General features: G+C 39.3%; 2 protein-coding genes across 7 annotated transcripts in view; one reads left to right on the plus strand and one right to left on the minus strand.

The window, feature by feature from the left end:
• Positions 1-9054, plus strand: part of wnk1a (WNK lysine deficient protein kinase 1a) — a 29050-nt gene extending 19996 nt beyond the window's left edge. For all 6 annotated transcript variants that reach the window (XM_035942914.2, XM_023298271.3, XM_035942917.2 and 3 more), the window contains 15 exons: positions 602-681; positions 869-1031; positions 1113-1229; positions 1895-2008; positions 2118-2166; positions 2261-2404; positions 2494-3452; positions 3551-3625; positions 3725-3844; positions 3955-4282; positions 4757-4934; positions 5036-5229; positions 5375-5539; positions 5641-5870; positions 5987-9054. In XM_035942914.2, the coding sequence (XP_035798807.1) occupies positions 602-681; positions 869-1031; positions 1113-1229; positions 1895-2008; positions 2118-2166; positions 2261-2404; positions 2494-3452; positions 3551-3625; positions 3725-3844; positions 3955-4282; positions 4757-4934; positions 5036-5229; positions 5375-5539; positions 5641-5870; positions 5987-6373 (3303 nt within the window). In that variant the 3' untranslated portion in view covers positions 6374-9054. The remainder of the gene's footprint in view (positions 1-601; positions 682-868; positions 1032-1112; positions 1230-1894; positions 2009-2117; positions 2167-2260; positions 2405-2493; positions 3453-3550; positions 3626-3724; positions 3845-3954; positions 4283-4756; positions 4935-5035; positions 5230-5374; positions 5540-5640; positions 5871-5986) is intronic.
• Positions 9055-9224: 170 nt separating this feature from the next.
• Positions 9225-18929, minus strand: rad52 (RAD52 homolog, DNA repair protein). The gene is made up of 12 exons (XM_023298320.3): positions 18780-18929; positions 18440-18512; positions 15674-15775; positions 15324-15417; positions 14214-14281; positions 14012-14130; positions 13853-13928; positions 13527-13759; positions 13250-13440; positions 12032-12118; positions 9511-9717; positions 9225-9439 (listed from the first exon to the last, which is right to left on the minus strand). Exons 2-12 carry the CDS (start codon positions 18488-18490, stop codon positions 9378-9380), a joined length of 1290 nt encoding a protein of 429 aa, XP_023154088.2. The 5' UTR covers positions 18491-18512; positions 18780-18929; the 3' UTR covers positions 9225-9377.
• Between the last annotated feature and the right edge of the window lie 1906 nt (positions 18930-20835).

The raw sequence follows: 20835 nt of genomic DNA on the forward strand, positions 1-20835 counted from the left end.
GTCAAGTTTGACCAAAAGCAGTGTAAACAATTACAAATTGAAGTTCTAAAGAACCACAAGTGTAAGTTTTGCTTGCTAAAAGTTGCTTTGCTAAAAAACCGTCTATGTAAACAGTAGATAAAATCTGTTTGCATGTAACCAACAGAAGATATTTTATTGCAGTTGTAAATGTCACACTATTGTAACTACCTGCAGGGCTTAAACTGGAATTGACAGGACAGTTGTAGCCTGTATAAACAAAGCTAATCTCTATGTAAGAGCAACAGAGACGATGGTTTGATGAAATTTTTTTTAAAAACTCCATTGTACAGCAGTATTTACACCCTGCCTCAGAGCTGAATAATGGTGTCTCTGTCTGTTATATATTTCACTAGAATAAACGGCTCCATCTGGTGGATGGTCTGGTTTAAAGCAATACACTTTTCTAAAAAGTTGACCAGCAATAATAATCTAAATATAATGAAATAAATAGGAAAGCCATATCCCGTTTACTGTGTACACCCTTAAATCTTTTTGAAATGGCATTGTGCTACAGTTGGATATTTGATTTAGAGATCTACCTTTGAGATGAAATGCTTGACATCTGAAAACTTCGTTTCAGGCTCCTGTGAGTATTCCTCAGTCAGCACCCGTGGAGCAGCCAGCAGGATCTTCTGCACTAGCGCCACCATCTGCAGATAGGTAAGACGAAAGTTATTCTTTAAAAGTCCGGTTTCATCGGCATCAGAATCACAAAACGTTTTATTGCCAAGTAGGTTTTTACATACAAGGTTTTTGACTGGTTTGTTTTAGTGCATAACAGTAAATAGTAACATGTAGATTTAGAAAATGTCAGTCAGTCACTTTTATGAATTTGTGTCTCTTTTAGCTGCCTGTCAGACGCAGCTTCAGGTCTTAGTGACGGCAATGATGGAAGTTCTACATCAGGTGGTCGACATGAGGGCCGCTCACTGAAGCGTCACCAGCGGCGATCTGTACGCAGCCGCTCTCGCCACGAGAAGACTTCAAAGGCCAAGCTTAATGTTCTGAGTGTACGGAACAGATGAGTCTAATGTGTTATTCCTGAAGCTCTCTGCCACAGAACAATTTTAACATTAATCAATTGTTTGCAGATCTCTAATGTGGGCGACAGAGTAGCAGAGTGCCAGCTGGAAACACACAACAGGAAGATGGTGACCTTCAGATTTGACCTTGATGGTGATAACCCAGAGGAGATTGCACAGATCATGGTAGTAGTGGTTCTTTTGGTCACTAAACATGGAGAAATATATATTTGTCTAATAGTCATTTAAAATAATAGACCATGTATGTTTAACACTTTGTAAATATATATTCATTCAGTATGTGCTTTTGAATGGTACTATTCACAAAATCCCACTGAACAAAAACAGTATCAAAGAACAGATGCAACTAATGTTACTGTCCTTTTTAACCCTCCTGTTGTCCTCATTTACAGGCACCAAAAAATATTGTTTCCTTGTCTGAAAAAAATCCAAAAAATCTGCAAAAAAATTCCCCAAATTTCTGAAAATTTGTAAAACCTTCAGGAAGAAAATTCCAATAATTCCTTAAAAGTTTCCCTTAGAAGTTTTGTTTTTAAAAAAATCCACCAAATTTGGCAAGAAAATTCTTGTAAATATTTTCAAAAATGTTCAGAAATTTCCCAGAAATGTTGAAAATGTGGACATCAGAAGTTTCACTGTGAAAATATATTTTTTTTCCCACATTTTCAAACTTTAAAACTGGTCAATTTTGACCCGCAGGACGACATGAGGGTTGATATCAATCGTCTCAACCAGCAACCATCACAAACAAGAAGCCATTTTGTACAACTTTGGCAGAGTAAACACAGTTTTAGTTACAGCAGCTGAACGTCTTTTGCTTTGTGTTTCAGGTTCTAAGTGAGTTCATCTTGGAGAGTGAGAGAGAGTCCTTCATTGAGCAGGTCCGTGAAGTCATAGAAATGGCTGATGAGAAAGGAGAGGGCATGAAGGAAGGCTTTCCCCAGGTATTTCTTTACTACGCATCACCTTATTGTCCAAATACTCATTGTGGCGTTTTTAATCCTCACTTACTGAGGCTAAATATGTTCAATGTTTATTTTATCTCTTTTGCAGATGAGTGATCTTCAACAACAGCCTGAGCTGTCTGTTCCTATGCTGCCAGGTTAACAAACTTCAGCCAGAAATACATTAAGTCCAGTTATTGATTTAATTGTTTTTATTTTTCCACTTACATTTGACATTCCCTTTTTCCTCAGGTATTTCTCCGAGCACTACAGCTCAGGTGGTGCATTCAGCAGGACGAAGGTTTATAGTCAGCCCAGTGCCAGAGTCTCGCCTTAAAGAACAGTTCTTTGGAGGATCCTCTGCTAATACCTCCTTTGGAGATGAACCTCCTGCAGGTAAGAGAAATTTCAGTTTTGTAGCCCTCATTTTGTACCCTATAGTTTTCGTGTATATATAATTTCATCTTTTTTGCGTTTTCTTCTAGCTCCCCAGACGACATTGGGCCTTTCTCTCTCTGCTCCATCCGGGACTCTCCAGCAGGCTTTCAGTAAAATGAAGCAGACTCATGTAGTGAGAGGCAACACCATTGATCTCCCTGCTGCTGAGCAAGAACTAGGCATTGTCCCGCCCACTGAGGCTGGCCCAAACTCTAACAATAACCTGACTCCTCCAGAAGCTGTAGCCTCCAGCACCAGCACTGCTTTTCCTACTGGGTCTCTCACATCTACTACAACATCTTCATCTCCTCACTCAGCTGGGAGGGTCTCCCCTCCACCTTCATCTATTCAGTCCAAGGCTGTCACCAGTGACCCCAGTTCACCACCCCAGACTTCCCATGAAACAGCCCCCTCACAGCTTCCAGCAGCTGCTAGTATCCCTCCATCATCTTCCACCATTTCTCCTCCATCAACACAGGCATCCGTCCCTGTAGCTCCTGGGCCTCAGCTGAGCAGTACTTCCGTCTCCTCTGTTTCTGGTGGTACATCTAGTAGCACTGCAACTGTCCCTGCTTCAGAGCAGCAGCCCTTTAATAGTGCTTCTCAGCATGCAGCCTCCCAGTCCATTTCTGCTCCGTCCGCTCCTCCCACCTCATTAACCAGTCAGAGCCAGGTCCAGCCACAGCCAGTGGAGGCAGAAGGGGCTGAGCTCCAAACCAAGGCAGCTGGTAGAGATGACATCCAAGCTCTAGATAAAAAGCTACGGTCCCTTTTTAAAGACCAGAGCGCTGCCTCCTCAGCATCGGCAGATCCCAGTCAGAACACAGGGACCTCCTCTCCTCCCACTGGGACTTCTTCCCCTCCACCTGGATCTGCCATAGTGCCACCCTCCAACCTTCCCCTCACCTCTGGGGCACAAGGTGTCCTGGGCCCCACAACCACTCCAGGACAGGGAATAACACCAGCAGGACATGCCCAGACCCCTCCAACTAAGCCCAGGGCACAGGTTAGTAAATATTTCAGCATCCATAAATAAATCCAGTGTGCTGTTTGTTAAGATAATATAGTTATATTTTGACGTTATTTTTTTTTTATGTTCTTTAGACCTTACCAACGGGTTTTGACCAAGCCGTTACACCCCCCTCTGACCTTGTGCCCCCATTTCCTGGACCAAATCAGGTGAGGTCTACTACCTTTAGTTATGTAGGTTTTTAACTGGTGCACAGTACTGTGGACGACTTAACTGGCTCCTTATGTCCTGTTTGTGTGACTCCACAGTCACAACAACCCCTGGGTAATTTGGACGCCCAGCTGAGGAGAGCTCTGAGTCCAGAGACTGTTCAGGGAGGCAACGCTGCCCAGCCTCCAGCAGCAGGTTTCACTCTGGGACGTTTCCAAGTGAGTTTTAGTGAAAGCTTAAAGTGAAGATAGTCAATCCCGTTTTAAATGGTTAAACCTCTTAAAGCTCCGGCTCAGCTCGTTAACGTGATCTCTTTCATCTCTCTCAGGTATCTGTTGCTCCTGATGGCACATCCAGCAGTGTGCCAGATCCCTCCAGCATTGTCTCTTCTTCTTCTCTTACGCCGTCCTCTACTTCCACATCGTCTTCTTCTTCATCATCGTCCTCTTCGCCCTCAAGTCCAGAAAATACTCTCCACAGATCATCCACTCTGTCCAAAGGAGTCTGTGTACCTGATTCTGTAAATGGAGCCTCATCTCATTCTGTTGGTGCTGCCAGTCAGTCCACCACTATTGGGCGCTTCCAAGTTTCCGCGAGCAACAACGGCACATCTCAGCCAGCCGCTGGCTCTAAAGTGGGCCGATTTTCTGTCACAGGTGAGTAGCAGGTTCGCAACAAATTAACAGAAGCCCGCTCTGATAAACTAGTGTAAATTCCTCCTCCCACTGAACTGAGAGACATTTAAAATGATTATTTACACTGTCTTACGAGTTTTTTCACTGCTATCATTTTAGCTGAGCTGTAATTGTATAAGTGGGATAAGACCCTCTGAGGTGTCTTTATAGAAAGTCACTAACTCTGTGGAAGCATTTCATCCTTTGTCTCTTTATTGTTTTTAAATGTATCCTATTACAGAGGCTGCAGTGGGAATCATTAGTGGGAGCAGTGGGAGGTATCTTTGTAGCTATTAAGCTTGGAAATCCATTATGTTTGAATCATTCTCGAATATAGTCTGTGGATTTGGTCAGTAAATATGATTGAAACAAATGTCATCCTCATCAGTGCACAGAAAACCGACGTTTAAGGTCCCTTTAAAATCTTGATTCTGATGCATCGCATATTTTCCACAGTGACCCCCGCTCCAGCAGCAAGCCCCAGTCTATCACACGGCTCTGGTATCCAGAATGGACCCTCATCCTCCACCTCTGACCCTCAAAACACACATGCCCATTATAGCAGCGACAATGACGACGACTCGGAGACGGAGGATGAAGCCTTGCAAAAAGAAATTAGTCGTCTGAGGGAAAAGTACGTCACATATTTCCAATCCTGTTTTACACTATGCTCATTTACTCCTTCACAGCTCAATAGAAAATTGACTTTGTGTTTTTCTCCCTTACTTCTCACAGACATATGATGGAGATTCAGGCCTTGCAAACTCGTCAGAAAGAGGAGATTGAGGCCCTGTTCACGCGGATGGGAAAACATCCTCCCCCTTCTGTCTTGTCGCCTGCTGTTGCCATGGCTGGAGGTCGACGTCGGCTCAAAAGCAAAGGCCACAAATCTGCTCGCAGTAGTGGGCAGCCCAGCCCCATACACTCAGGTAAGAACAGCGAACTGGATTTCTTTGATCTTCATGACCAAAAAAATATTTATTTTGATGTCGGTACCACAGTTGTTGATGTTGTTTGTACTTGTTAGGTCAAACATCTAAGCATTGTTTGTTTAAATGTTTATTCTGATTCCAGCCTCCCCTCAGAGTCACGGTTCAGAGTCCCCTCCGAAACAAAGTTCACACTCAGCAACAGAGGCCTCCGAACCTGCAGCAGAGGCGTTTCTAGCAGCAAGCAGGTCGTCCATACCACAGCTCACATCCTCTCCATCCATGCCCAGCCTCAGTACCTGCTCCACAGGTTTGTGCAAGCGCATTTTTTCAAGTTGAACTGCTGTAACTGATTTCCCAAATTTGTTTTTTAGTTCAGTTCTCACCCATTTTGTCTGTATTTATATACAGGATCAAGTGGGACCAGCTCCACAAATGGTTCAGGCCACTGTCAGAGCCACTCTACTTCCCTTTCCCAGGCCTCTGCACTCACTGCCCCTGCCTCTCACACCCAGAAGGGCAAGGGGACCTTCACTGATGACCTGCACAAGCTCGTGGATAACTGGGCCAGAGATGCCATCAGCCTCTCCCAGTGCAAGAGAGGTCCAAAAACTGGAGCACAGGCAGCCCTGGGACATGAAGTAGGCATTCAGAGTTCCTTGAATATAGAAGCTGTTTGGTAATTGGAGGATTTATGACCATAATCCTTCTTATTCAGTAGTAACCCTTTTTTTTTTTTTTTTTTAAATTCATACAGATTATCCCTCCAGCCAACATGGGACGTAAATTTTCCGCTCCAGGCTACCTCTGCCCAACGCTTCCCACTCCCTCCAGCTCCACGTCCACCACCGGCACTCACCTCCCCAACCCAACCAACCCCGCGGTCCCCCTGGGGCCTCGTAAAGGCTCTCTGGGCCCAGTTGCCCCGGGTTTCGGATACGCCTCAGCCCCGTACAGTGCTCCCCAGTGGGCGGGACCCACAGGCACATGCCAGGTCAACATGCTTAATCCTGCACAGCCGCTGACTCAGTATCAGCCGCCTACGACAGCCTCTGCATCCCTGCACCAAGGCTACCACATGGGAACTACATCAGCCCCCCAGAAGTCAGTCAGCCCCGGAGGGTCTAACCTGAGGCCCACGTAGCCCAGTCCGAGCCCCGGTCCAGGCTGAGACGTAGGGCCGCACAGGACGGAGAGGCCGCTGATGGAGAACCACAGCCTCTCTTTGCAATTTGCTGGTTGGCTGGCTCGGTATTGTGCATTTTATTTCAACTTTTAATCATATGTGTTATTTCTGTGATACAGTTGACCTGTGTGGTTCAAGTCCTTTCAGGCAGAACAAAATCTGTCTGGCAATTGGAGGGAGAGTGCAATACCCATCCACAGCACAAAAGTCTCACACTTAGCCTGCCATTAGCTGTGGAAACGAGCTGTGACGAGTTGGTTGGTTGTGTCGACCCGACGGCACGACCAGCCGCAGCCAAAGATGTCTTTTGAGCGCAGACGTTGCAATATCGTCATTCCTTTGAAGGGGAGAGTTAGGGAGGGACTGTGGTTCAAATCCTTACTGGTCTGGACTTTAAGCCAAGCGGGGACTGAAGACAGTTGAAGTAATACATGACAAACATGTGCACACACACATCTGACTAAACATTAACCAGCTTGAGTGACTTGGGATGGTAGGTTAGGCTGAGTGAGGGGAGAATGTGAGTGTACAGAAAGTGACACACAAGAATGGGACAGTTCGTTTGTCCTACATGGAGAAGTGAAGCGACTAGTAGAGTTAGGAGAAGAAAGACTTTGTAAGTTAGGCAGGAGAACGAATAGGGTTGCAGTATGAATATATCCCTGTGGCAATAATGGTGAAGTAGATAAACTGTCCCTTGTAACTGTGGCCTTAATCCCCAAACACATTTAAAACATTGGCTCTGTACATAGAATTTTCTTCACTGGGTTATGATTCTACGTTTATCATATTTATGTCTCTGTGAGAGTCTGGTGTCGTCGTGATTTGAGTTGTCTATCATACAGATTTATTATTCTGATTTATTCTTCACATCTGACATGGAAGCCAGTGGATCTGCCACACAAAGAAGCTGGTGTTGAGCACCATTCAGAGTTTGGAGCTGAAGAGGTGATGCTGCTGTAGATCACTTATCTGAGTAGAGGGTGTTTGCAGGGTGTTGAGTTGTTTGTCTTATTTTTGTTTTGTATTTTCCCAAACGGACACATGAAACCACTTCACTTTGTGCTGAGCTGTGCGCTATGGTTCACGATCTGCTTATCATATCGAAAATTGAGCATTTTTATTTTTTCGGTTAGTATTTGAGGACTGAGGAGAATGTCCCGCTTCTCCCAGATGTTTACAGCGACAGGTTGTCAGTGAAGTCTCGTCACATCAAAATATTTCTACCCTTAAGATTTAGCTGTGACCTCTCAAATCACAAGTGTCTGGGGTTCTCTCTTCCTGTGGTCTGTTTTTGTATGCGTATATTTAATAAAACAAACAACAATGTTCTTTATGGACCTGTATTCAGCCATCAGATTTTGATGTTGTTTCACTGTAATTACTATTAAAGGTTGTTAAACAACATGTAGTTAAAGGAATATAAAAAGTGCAATTGCAGGGTTGTTGTTGTTCTTGGTATCCACCCACCCTGCAGGAATAATCCTGCAGTTTATTAAGCTCTATCTATGACTGCCCTGCCCTCCTTTTTCTATTTTATTGTAAATATGTTCATGTGAGGTAAATGCTTTCACATAACGCTCAGTCACTAGAGTATGCTTGTGGTGACTCACGTAAAATGCACATGCACTCTAATCTGTAAACACGAGGAACACTTTAGTGCCTTGCATCCTCACTAATGACAAGTTCCAGATCCATCTAGTCCTGTAGCTGTAGCTGTACTGCAGAAAACCAGTTAACCAAACCAGTACACGACGCGAACACCACCCGACACGGCCAGTTCAGAGCATGCGACACTGAAACAGACGGACTGCAGAACAAAGAGCACACCGAGTGGAAACCGTTTCTTTTCTCTCTCCAGTTACGTTGGTTGTGCAATCAGCTGTGTATTTCTGTTTGGCTCATGTGAACATGCGTTTGGCTGACGTTTGTTTTTGTGGATTTATCATTAAAATAGTTGATAGAAACACTTGTTCAGGCAGCAAGTGAGCTGTACAAAGGTTTCAAAGCTGTCATGCTGACTCGACTTCTCTCACCACCTCACACGAGTGCCATGCTGTTGTCGTGACTCTTTCGCCTGCTCGTAGATTGAATGAATAGTTTAACTTCTCTAGAGAAAAAATAAGTTACTGCAATGCAGAATATGCAATGTTTAAAGTTTTATAGGGACTGAGGGGTATTGGAAACATTTGCATGCTGATGAGGGTTGTTGCCGACTTCAATGTTTTTGATATTGGAATATTAGAGATTGGTTTTTTTGTTTTGTTTTTTTTTTATTCTTTGCCTTCCAGCAAGTATCACAAGTGTTGATCTGTTCTGTTGCCATTTATCGATATCACAGGCACAACTTCAGTATCAGACTATTAGCATACGAGTTCTGCATGCCGGCTTCTCTGGTGTTTAACCATACAAACGACAAACTCACAACTGGCCACTGTACAGCACAAGCTCACCATGAGGTTTAACATCCATGTGCTACTAAGCTATTCTCATTAATTATCACAGACCGCTCTACACAGCTATACTCTTTTTTCTGATCCCTCCTTACTGACTTTCTGTGATTCAGTGTCTGTTTTTTCTGTGTATGTTTTTCACATTGTACAAATTGTAAAAACAAATAAAAATAATATCGATTAAAAGTCGTGCTTACGGGTGTATTTGTCAAAAAGCTGCATTTTTATTATTTGTTGAATCCTTTGTTTATTAGATCAAATTTTATTCAAACATTGTGAAAAATTAAAGCTTCAGAAATATTTATCAACCTTAATGAACAACAACAAAAAAAAGTTAGGAATAATAATGTAACTCATTCACTTTTGCTTGTGTTTTTATTTTTGCAAAACCAGAAGACATTTACCTACATTTCAACCAATATCATACATAGCAGCAAATCATTGTAACATGAATTTAAATGTATATACTAAAATAAATAATACAGCTGGATGAACAACAGTGTAAAACCTCAGGTGTCCAGTCTGCGTTTCTTCATGTATTGCCCTTGTCTGTATGGACTGGAGGCATTACCTGAAGGTTGGAGGAGTCAAAATGAATTTAAGCCTTCAAAAATGAAACTCAGTAAGTGACTGAAACCTCACCTGGTCTCCCCTGATGCTGGTTGTGGTGTTGAGGTCTGTACTGAGCCTGGTCGTGTCCTCGGCTGTACGATGTGGCCTCCGAAGGTCTCTGAGGAGTCTTACTGCGCGTCTGCATCTTGTGGGTGCCGGGTGTGCTGGGTCTGAACGCTGAAGGAACGTCCGGCTCCTCGATGCCATCCAGAGTGAAATCCCAGAGCTCAGGGTCGTCTGCACAGGAAGACCAAACAGGAGTGAGAGGCAGAGATGGGTGGAAATTTAGCTCTTATATTAGATCGTTTGAACGTTTCTCACATCTATTCACAGTGCAGAAATGAAAGTAATACTATAAAAGTTAAGAACAAATACAAGACAAATTTAAAAAGACTAAACTAAAAAAAAAAGAACAATCATACTGGCTACTGGGGTGATAATGGGTGGGATTAATGTGACTTCAGTTTTGAGTTTGGAGGTCTACATGTGTTTGAGTTTCACAAAAATACCCCTGATTCTAAGTCTAATAAGTTAGCCACCATACTGCCAGGCTAACGGAGACCTAGATTTGCATGGCAACGCTCAGTGACACCTGCTGTTGTGGTTTGCTGTTGATCACAACATTTTCTCACTAAAATATCCTGTCAAAGATCCTTCTACAGTAAAAACATCTGCGAAGGGAGCACATTTCATCGCAAATTAGCGCTGTTTAAGACACTTTGTGGCTAAATAACTTTATACAGCACACGAAGTTCACAAAGTGCTTTGACAGTTAAAAATAAGCAACACAGACAATCAAGCAAGACATAAGGAGACAAGCCAGAGCAGTCACTTAAAATAAATAGTAAAAAATGACAATAAATTAAATGAATAATTAGCAAGATTAGCAATCCTAACAAACAAAGGAACTAGGCAGTTTCAAAAATTAAAGAATAAGATTGAGGGTTAAAGTTAAAAATTAAAAATCAAAAAGTCAGAGAATTAAAAAATTACAGACATCACACCAAAGAACCAGGCAGCTAGAAGTAAAATAAAACGAGAGAACACCTAAAATAAACGGCACGATACAAAATAGGACATTAAAACTAAAAAAGCTAAAAGTAAACCTCACATAAAAGCAAGTCTGTAAAAGTGGGTTTTAAGAAGTGATATAAAAGAAGTTACTGACTCTTAAACCTTGTCTCCTCTGGCAGGTCGTTCCAAAGCTGAGGTCCTGATGGAGAACGTTCGGTCACCTTTAGATTTAAGCCTCGACTTTGAAATGACCAGAAGGATCCACCCGAGGATCTTAGGTTCATACGAGGTCGACAGATCATAAATGTACACCGCAAAAACTCAAACTCTTACCAAGTGTATTTGTCTTATTTTTAGTCAAAATGTCTCATCCCACTTGATTTAAGATAAATTCACTTAACAAGAGACATTTCAGCAGATGGAGGGACTTGTTTTAAGACAATGCATCTGAAATATCTTGTTAAGTCAAACAATCTTGAAATTATCTTGTTTTGAGTTGAATTTTACAAGAAAACTCAAAATAAGTTCAACCTTCGTGTGTCGTCCGGTGGGTCAAATTAACCCGTTTTAAAGTTTGAAAATGTGGGAAAAAAATATTTTCACTGTGAAACTTCCGATGTCCACATTTTCAACATTTTGGGAAATCTTTGAACATTTTTGGTGGAAAAAAAGAAACGTTAACAATGTTTCTTAAGAACATTCACAAGAAAATCAATTGATTGATGGTTGATTTTTATGTGAATGTTCCTAAAGAAAATATTAGAAGTTTTACTGCTATATATGTAATCACTTCAGATATTTTTAGGATTTTTTTGACGATTTTTACCCATTTTTTGAAAATATTTTCTTGCCAAATTTGGGGGATTTTTTAAAAATAAAACTTTTAAGGGAAACTTTTAAGGAATTATTGGAATTTTCTTCCTGAAGGTTTTGCAAATTTTCAGAAATCTGGGGAATTTTTTTGCTGATTTTTTGGATTTTTTTTCAGACAAGGAAACAATATTTTTCGGTTCCCGTAAATGAAGACAACAGGAGGGTTAATACATCTCAAATTAGGAGGTTACATGAAAGCAAAAATCTATTTTTGAGTGAAAAACTGCTATTTTTTTTAAGCATGTCTGGTTTATTTTAAGACACCTAATCTTGACAATCCTGGCAAAATATAGTTTAAAATAAGTTTTCCCAGCTAATTTTGAGATCTCAATATTCTAAATGTCATATCTTATTTCAAGAAATCTTACCAAGCCATTTTTCACTTGTTCTATTGGCAGATTTTTTCACTTATTTCAAGGTAAAAGTTTTTTTTTTCTTGTTTTGAGAGGGGCATTTTTCCAGTGTAGCTTGGTGAGCTTTAAAAGTGATCAGTAAAATCTTAAAATCAATTCTAAAACGAACAGGGAGCCAGTGGAGGGAAGCCAGGACGGGTGTGATGTGCTTTGAGTAACAGAAACATTTTGAATTCTATCTAAAGTGTGATTACTAACTAGATCTAAGCTGTAGTCGAGGCTGTGGGTGTGTGTGTGGTTATTCACAACACCTGCTAAATGCACATCTCTGCTGCCGGGCTTCCTGTCTTCAGCTGAGCTGCTGTGGCTGAACGTTGCCACACCTTCGCCTGAGGAACCTGAGAAACAGAAACACCAGAGAAAAACTCAAGATATCCTTCAAGTCTAAGAAGGTCAAGATATAACTGCAGGACTTTTTGTATCATAGTTAACATTTTTGCTGTTTTCAGGCCTAAAATCAACATAATCAAACATATAACTAAACACCACATGGCATTTTTACAGAAAGCTTTTTCTAAATATTATATATACAATTGAATAAAATTGAAATTGGTCATGTGATTTGGAATTAACACACTTCCTCAAGGTGTTTTTGTAATGGGTAACTTAGTGGAAAGTGATTTCTCGGACACAAATACAATTTGTTGTTTTCCATCTAAAATTTGATATATTGCCAAAAAAGAAATATCTGTCATGATTATCTCAACTTAATAAAAAGAACACAATCAAAACAGTTTTTGAATAAGCTCATTATATTATTGTTTAGCTAATTAGAAGGTGGTTGACGGTTATTTAGTTGACATTTTAGTGATATCCAGTCATTTTATTAATAAGTGATTGTTTCCATAATAAATAACTGTGGAATTTGTAAAGACATGATCATAATGAAGTTTTTTTTTTTTTTTAACTTTTAATAAAAATGTATGCAAGATATATCCCATGGACTTCAAAAGTCCCTCAATTATATATTGACCCAAGAATAAAAACACACTTCAAAACCAGGGGTCTCAAACTACCAGCCTGGAGGCCAAATCAGTTCACAAGACGATATTTTAAGGGAATCATTTTAACATTTCTGGCCCTTTACATTAGATTTGACATTTTCCAAGCTGTAACTAAATTCAACAGTTTCAAAAGATTTAGACATTTAATTATTTTTGTAGCATTATTGCTTTCATAGTCACTTTGTCCAAACCAAAGGTCACAGATGCACAGTGCACTTTACCACCACTGCTGCTGTCGGTTTAGGTATCCTTATTTATTCAGAATTACTTTAGTTTGTGTACATTTAGACAGCTTCTCTTCTATCAAAACCTCACAATCTCACAATATTGCTGGAGGTCCAAAGGAGACAATTATTGTTTAAAAAAAAAAAAAAAAAAAAAAAAAACACCAACTGGACAGTTTTTAGTCAGATGAGGGCACAGTGCTAGCTAAGTAAGTCTGAGGCAGCTACTAGTTTATGTTACCGCCACTAGAAGCTCGTCCAATAAGAACCTCCGCCTCTTCGGATTTTGCTTCATCCTGTTTCTGCTGCAGCTTCTTGGCCTCCATCTCTCTCCTGAACTTCTGCTGAAGCTGCTGCTGCCTCAGTTTTCTCAGCTGTTTGGGGTCCGTGTGCGCTTCACACTCGGTGACGTCCGCCGAGTCCACAGCAGATCTTAGAAGAGGAAAAGGGAGAAATGCGACTGGAGGTGATGAACGTTTGCAAAACAGACGAGGAAGTTTCATTGGTTAAAACCAAACCTGGAGCTGCTGTTCTCGCTCTTCCTGTTGAAGACAGGACCAGCAGCATCAGGAGTGTGAACCTCTGAGCAGTTCTGGTTCTGATTGGTGACTCGGGGGGCCAGCGGCATTCTTGCGGGACCTGCAGCGAATACGTGTTTTTCCTCCCGGACCAGGCTGCAGAACCGGGCCTTTTCCACTGATGGTTCACCGTCAGAGCGCTTAGTGTGGGCCGGGTCTACAGCAGGAGGAGGCTTTGTGGAGAAGAGACGTGAAAAGACTTATCTTCTAAACAATTCCTGAATTAAAATGTCAAAAAAATGACACAATCTTGTGTTGTTTCTGACCTGTTTGGGGATTTTGTTAATGGCTAGGAGGTATTCCTTGTTCAGGATGCAGTTTCCCAGGGCGTTACCAAAACATCTGGAGACAAAAAAGAAATCTATTTAAAATTTGAAACAGCTCCTACACCATTCTAGGCAGAGTTAGTACATAAACTCCATTACTTCAGTGCTCTCTTCATGCCATCGGTGACAGCTTCCTTTCTCGCCTTTTCCAGTGACAGAGCTTTAGATTTTAGTCCTTCACTGACTCCGTAGCCGACGTCCTCATGAAACGCACCGTCCTGGAGGAAAAGCACTCGTTATACAACTTCATGTTTCTGTGATCACAATCAGGAAATAAAAATAAAGACTTTAGTTATCCAACCTTCAGCTGCACTTTGACAAACGCGCTGACTCCAACGTAAAACTTCCCATTTACGAAGTCGACAAAGTCTGAAAATAAAAGACCAAACTTGTCATTGTTTGTCTAGATGTGTGGTTTTAAAATCAGATCCTTGAGAGTCTAAACCAGGAGTGTCAAATTCATTTTAGTTCAGGGGCCACATTCAGCCCAATTTGATCTCAAGTGGGCCGGACCAGTAAAATCACAGCATAATAACCTAGAAATAGCCACAACTCCATATTTTTCCTTTGTTTTAGGACAAAAAAGTACATTCTGAAAATGTTCACATTTAAGGAATTATCTTTTTAAAAAACATTATGAATAACCTGAAATTTCTTAAGAAAAATAAGTCTAATTTCAACAATATTACACCTCAGTTTAGCATTTAAACATCACAACTTCCAGATCACAGAGTATCGACAAAGGTACAAAACATTTAGTCATGGCTATCTGGAACTGAACAATGTAGTGTTTTAATTTATGACCAAAATGACAGACAAAACACAGAAAAACAACAAAAAAGACAAAATATTCCAAAAACGAGACACAAATTGACAAAAAAATTAGATAAACGACATGAAACAAAACAAAAAGAGACAAAAAATTTGACAAAAAAGCTACAAAGCGACAAAAAAATGACAGACAAAAGCCAGAAACAAAATGACAAAAACGTAGACAAACAACACAAGCAAGACAAAAGAACACAAAACAGCACAAACTACGAATAAAGTGAAACACAAAATAACAAAAACAAGACAAAAAACACAAGCGAGACACAAAGGAAACACAAAACGACAAACGATCGTCAAAAGTCAGACAAAAAACAACAAAAACAAGACAAAATATTACAAAAATGAGACACAAAATGACAAAAGAACAGTGAGCAATCTAGTATTTTACTTTATGATCAAAACAACTTGTCATGGTCTAGAAATTATTTTAGAGTTTTATAAATTTACAATCTGCAGTTAACGTCTTCTCTGTAATTTTTACACTCTACAAAATCGTCCCGCGGGCCGGATTGGACCCTCTGGAGGGCCGGTTCTGGGCCGCGGGCCGCATGTTTGACACCCCTGGTCTAAAGGATCGTACCAACGTTCTGCTGGGAAATGGAGTGGGACCATCCGTTGTATCCGAACATCTCATTGGCCAGACTGACGACTCGATGCCCCTCAATATAACACACCTGTTGAAATCAGAGAGTTACATCCAAGCGATCCTGTGCAACTTCAGATTTTAAATTTGGCAAATTAAAATCCAGTTTCTGATACTGGAATAGAGGATTTACAGCTGTGAATTAGAATCATAGAAATAATAAAGATACTCTGTGATCTGTTTTCATTCTGTACAGTGAAGCGCCAAACACATGGTAGAGGGGAGGAGGGGCTTTAAATCCTCGGCACAGCTGGAGAGAAATATCAGAGAGAAAAACAAAGACCTGCCTTTTGTCCTCCACCGGCCACTCTGGTACTGATGTACTCGGGTCCCAGCTTCTGTCGCAGAGCATTCTGCACCGCCTGGTACTCCTCAGCTGTGTAGGTGCACTGTCAACACAGAAATACACGGAAAGAAAACACTATTAATACCAAAATCCTGCTTCTGCTCATAGTTCTGTTTCGTCATTGTTAGAGTCTGAGTCGTGATCCTTTTAAGATGCAGGAAGCTGGATATAGATAATAACATTTAAGTTACCTCCACCTAGAGCTGCAACACATACTCTGTTAGTTTTCAACTGTTTAATTAATCACCAACTACTCTGACAATCAATTCACCAATTTAAGTATTTTATTTTATTTTATTTTATTCTCTGGTTACAGCCTCTACAAGATGAATATGTTGTGGTTTCAACTGAATATTTTGAGTTGTGAATGAAATAGGAAATATTAATATGTGAAAGAACAGATGGATGGCTTTGGGAAATGCTCACGGACATTTTCCACCATTTTCTAACATTTGAAATACGAAACAACTAATTGATTAATGGAGAAAATGATTGGCAATGATGAAAATAATCATTAGTCTGCACTGCCTCCTGCTTTCACTAGTTTTTTGAGATGTGGGTAACATCACAACATCCTGGGCAGGTCACCAGTTCACTGCAGCCTTAATCCATCTGAATAGTGGCAAATTAATAAGAGAACATTAACACTGGCACACATTAAGCTTCTCTCTGAGGAAAAAAAATAGAGTTTCTACAGAAGTGTTAGCAGCTGTACAACTGGAGGTGGCACTAAAACATCTCTGCTTCATTTTAGGAATCAACTAATTAATAATGTGACTGAAAAAGCTTTCAATTAAGCTTTTTGGTGTTGGAATACCTGGAAGTCCAAGCCTATAGATATACATTCTAAATGTTATTCATTACACCTGTGAACTTATCTGCACCTATTTATGTCATTTGCACATCTAAGCACACTCTCATTTGCAGTCTATGTCTAAGTGTATAGCCCTGAATGCTTCATAAACAGACCTGGATCTTTTTTTTTTTTTTTTAAACATAAATTGTGAAAAAATAATTAAATACCATGGAGGAGGAAGAGGTATCTCCTGTTGCTGAGCAGAAGATGAGTCAGGATGCGAGTGCCACCGCCTTATGTACGCGCTCAGGTTGGTGAATAATGCTCTTTGGCTACCGAACTAGTCCAGTCAGGGTTGTTAACTCTTTTGGCATGAATCCCCGTATTTCAGGTTCTGTCTCACAACTCCACCATTTGTAGACAGACAATCTGCCACATGATGCATGTGTCCATCAATGTGATGCTTTCTCTCTTAATGTCAGATAACTTCACTGAGACCCTCAGGAAGAGTCAGACGACACTCACAAGCAGCATCAACAACTTCATCAACTCTAAATGTTGCACATGTTTGACTCGTTACTGACTTGTGATTTCTAGTCTTTGATCCAACAGTCCGTCTGCATATTATCATTTCTATGATGTTCATTCTGTTGTAAAGATGCCGTGTGTTGGAACAGCATTGAATTTGAATTTAATAAATAGCAAATTTTTTAAATAAACTATTTTAAAAGTAAATTTTTTATTAAAAAATTAACTTTTTAAATAAAAAGTTTGTTTTTATTTTTAAAAAAATTAAAAACATTTTTATTTTTAAAAAACATGTTCCATAGTAACTTAATAAAATATGTAATTTTTTACATAAACAATTTTAAAAGTTTTTTATTAAAATAATTACTTTTTAAATAAAAAAGTTCATTTAAAAAAATTACAAAAGGTTTTTATTCACAAAAACATGTTCCATAATAACCTAACAAAATATCAAATTTTTTAAATAAATAATTTAAAACGTTATTTAAATAAAAAAGTTGATTTTAAAAAACAATATAAAACTTTTTTATTTAAAAAAAAAAATGTTCCATAGTAACTCAATAAAACATCCATTTTTTTAAATGAACAATTTTAAAAGTTATTTTTAATTTTAAAATTTACTTTTTAAATAAAAAACTTATTTTTTCTATAAAAAAACATGTTCTATAGTAACTTAATTAGTAGATTTACAAGCATATCAAAGCACAAGAAAGCAGTTGTTATTAAATTATTACTTTTATTATTATTAAGTATCCCAAGAAGACTAAAAGTTTCTGCAGAACAAACCATCTCATCTCATTTCTTTTCCTTTTCTTTATCCCGTCTGTAAGTTTGTCAGGTTAATTGGTATTATATATAACATTGTTTTAACCATAATATTTAACTTAGTCAGACAATTTTGTATATTTAATACTATTATAGGGTCTTAACTTTAATATTTAATTTATTCAGGTAGATTTGTATTTTATTTAACTTTGTAGGGTTTTAAACTGAATATTTAAACTACTCAGGTAAATTTAGATCAATTTCTGTTGTTTTTAATGTACGTTACAAGTAACTGTGACTTGACTTCAGCTGGTAACTAAACATTCTGGTCTACCTCAGTGGTTCTCAGACATTTTTTTATCACAAAGCGCCTCTTTAAATAAGATTATATTTCTGTAAATCATATAAACAACACTAATTCCAAGACACACAGTTAGAAAGCCACATTATCACTCTCACTGTGATACTAAGATGGGTCATATAAAGAAAGTGGGATGACCAAATTTCATATTCATTCACTCCTAAATGACTGGAGAATGGTGCAGAAATCTAAAGACTCGTGTGCTGGTGTGAGTGTCCTATCCAGTCCTCTGGTACAGATGTTACAGATGTTCTTACCTGTCCGAAGCTCCTGGATGCAGAGCTGCTCTTCTCCTCCTCACCGGACATGACTGCAGATGTCCTGTAGTCCCTGAAATAAACACACACGAAATGTACATAAATAACGCCTGCTGTTATCTCCTCTAACCTACCAAAAAGTATGCCAACTGTGAAGTTAGCATTTAAAGCTAAATCTAACCTGGACGTGACTTCTTAGTAAAGCTAACATTAAAGTTTGCTATCAGTCTTTAAACCTAGCTTCATTTAGCTTGCTAATGCTACATTAGTAGCATTAGCAGTACTAACCCGCTTCAAATGTGACTTTTAGTCCGCTAAAACTACATAAACACAAACTCACCGGTTAGAATTTGTCTAAAGTGTTGTTTGTGCTGAAAGCAGCAGAATATTTGCTGTATTTACATGACATTTATGTCGAGATACGAACATCCGAACTTCCCGCTCGGACTACCGGAGGAGGAGGAGCTTTATGATGCTTTCAAAGCCATCGGAAAATAAAGAATCAGTAGGCATACCATGTTACTATTGACACGTTCACACGTTTAAAGTAAAGAATATGTGCTACCAGTATTATTCAACTTAAATCAGTTTGTACAGTCATCTTGTATAAAGAGAAATAAATTCAATGGAGACACAAATTGTGTTTGTTGTTTTTGTCGTCCGAGGTTTAGTTTAGAAAATGCCGAGGTAACTTTAAGTAAGCATTACAACAGAACGATTCAATGGGTTGCTTAAAGCTGATGTGGGCTGCTGTATTCTTCTCCACACTTCTTGGTTAGTAGCTAAACTAGAAATACAATCCCCTGTCTTCACTTATTTTACTCTATATTTATTACCTTATACCCCCTTTCCTCACATCTTGTTTTTTCCACATGTATTGTTGGTTGTCCTAATATAGTTTTTGCTTTATATTTATTTTAATACAGAAATTGATCCAATTTGTTTAATTTTTGTGGGGGATTTTGCAAGTTTTGTCCCGTTTTCTTTCTTGCTTTTTACATATAAATTTCTTTTTGCCTGTCTTACAGCACCTACAGCACTTTGGACTCAGGTTGTTTTAAAACGTGCAAAATAAGCTTGATTCCATTTGATAATTAGCTTTAAATGATTTGTGCAGATATAACCTGCTTATCAGAACAGGGGGGAAATTGCATACTGAATTTGAGGTGGGAGAAACTGCCTCTTCTTGTCTATTTGAGCTGCACAAGTGGACCTCTTTGATCCACTAAGAGCCTTTTACTGCATGACCAGATTAACTGTCACAACATGCTTATGAGTGCTGTGATTTAGTGTCTGTCTGTATTCGCACACCAGGAGAGAAATCTAATGTAAGTATTTGCAGGCAGCAGAAATCTACTGCACGACCGATGCTGTTCTAAATAAAGGTGTGGTTCCTAAACCTTACACCAGTCAAGGTTTCTCACTAGACTCATTTATTTACATCATGGAAATGGAGGATTATCTGCAAAAAAGCTTGCGTCTGCGCAGACAGATGGTAAAACTGTTAGAGTGCATAGATTGGGGTCACTGCTGGATACCGTGCATTTACTACCTCGTCTGTCTATGCAGCCACACGCATGCAAGCAGCATCGCACATGGATGCCTTTCTCTGGCAACATTGATGGCAATCTGCATGCACATTCAGTGAGGAGTTTGGGGTAATATTCCAGGAGATTTTGAGCACCAATCACTACCTTTACGGCATTTTGGTGATTTTTAATCAACCAATGTGGCCACTTTCTCCATGTATTCATATGCACTATTGCATATTAGCAAATCTATATTTTTTCTCTCTGGCCGTCCTCCCTGAGTCTGTTTCTGCTGAAGGGTTTTTTCTTTTTATTGGAGAATCATTCTTCTCCACTGACACAAATATGTAGAATCTTTGGATTTGTTCAGGTTTTCCTGCGCAATTTTGTGAGGTATTAACCTTACTTTTTAAATTAGACCATCAGTTTGTCACAATACAAAAGTCAATATATAATTGTGGGACTTTTTGTATCATAGTTGACATTTTTGCTGTTTTCGGGCCTAAAATCAACATGGCCACCTATAACCAAACACCACAAAATATTTTACTTTAAATAAAAATGTATGCAAGATATATCCCATGGAATTCCAAATTCACTCAATTATTTGTCAACCCAGACAATTTTCAAGTCATTTTGGATCATTTTTGTGTCTTTGAGATCATTTTCAAGTCATTCAGGACAACTTTCATGTCATTCTGGATTAATTTTCTGTAATTATGGATTATTTTCAAATCATTTTGAACAAGTTTTTAGTCATTTTCAACAAGTTTTATGTCAGCTTGGATGTTTTCCTAATCATTTTAGATTATTTTTGTGTCTGTGGGATAATCTTCGAATCATTTAGGACAAATTTCATGTCATTCT

The sequence above is a fragment of the Amphiprion ocellaris genome, chromosome 3 (assembly GCF_022539595.1).
Source record: "Amphiprion ocellaris isolate individual 3 ecotype Okinawa chromosome 3, ASM2253959v1, whole genome shotgun sequence".
Taxonomy (NCBI): Eukaryota; Metazoa; Chordata; class Actinopteri; family Pomacentridae; genus Amphiprion; species Amphiprion ocellaris.

What these genes read in the sequence shown, in the direction of transcription:
- rad52 (XM_023298320.3), bottom strand. Translation starts at nt 18,490, where the DNA reads ATGTCCGGTGAGGAGGAGAAGAGCAGCTCTGCATCCAGGAGCTTCGGA. An exon ending in TTAACAAAATCCCCAAACAG is followed by an intron (nt 13,760 to 13,852) that starts GTCAGAAACAAC and finishes TTCTCCACAAAG; the next exon opens with CCTCCTCCTGCTGTAGACCC. An exon ending in CCAGCATCAGGGGAGACCAG is followed by an intron (nt 9,440 to 9,510) that starts GTGAGGTTTCAG and finishes TCCAACCTTCAG; the next exon opens with GTAATGCCTCCAGTCCATAC.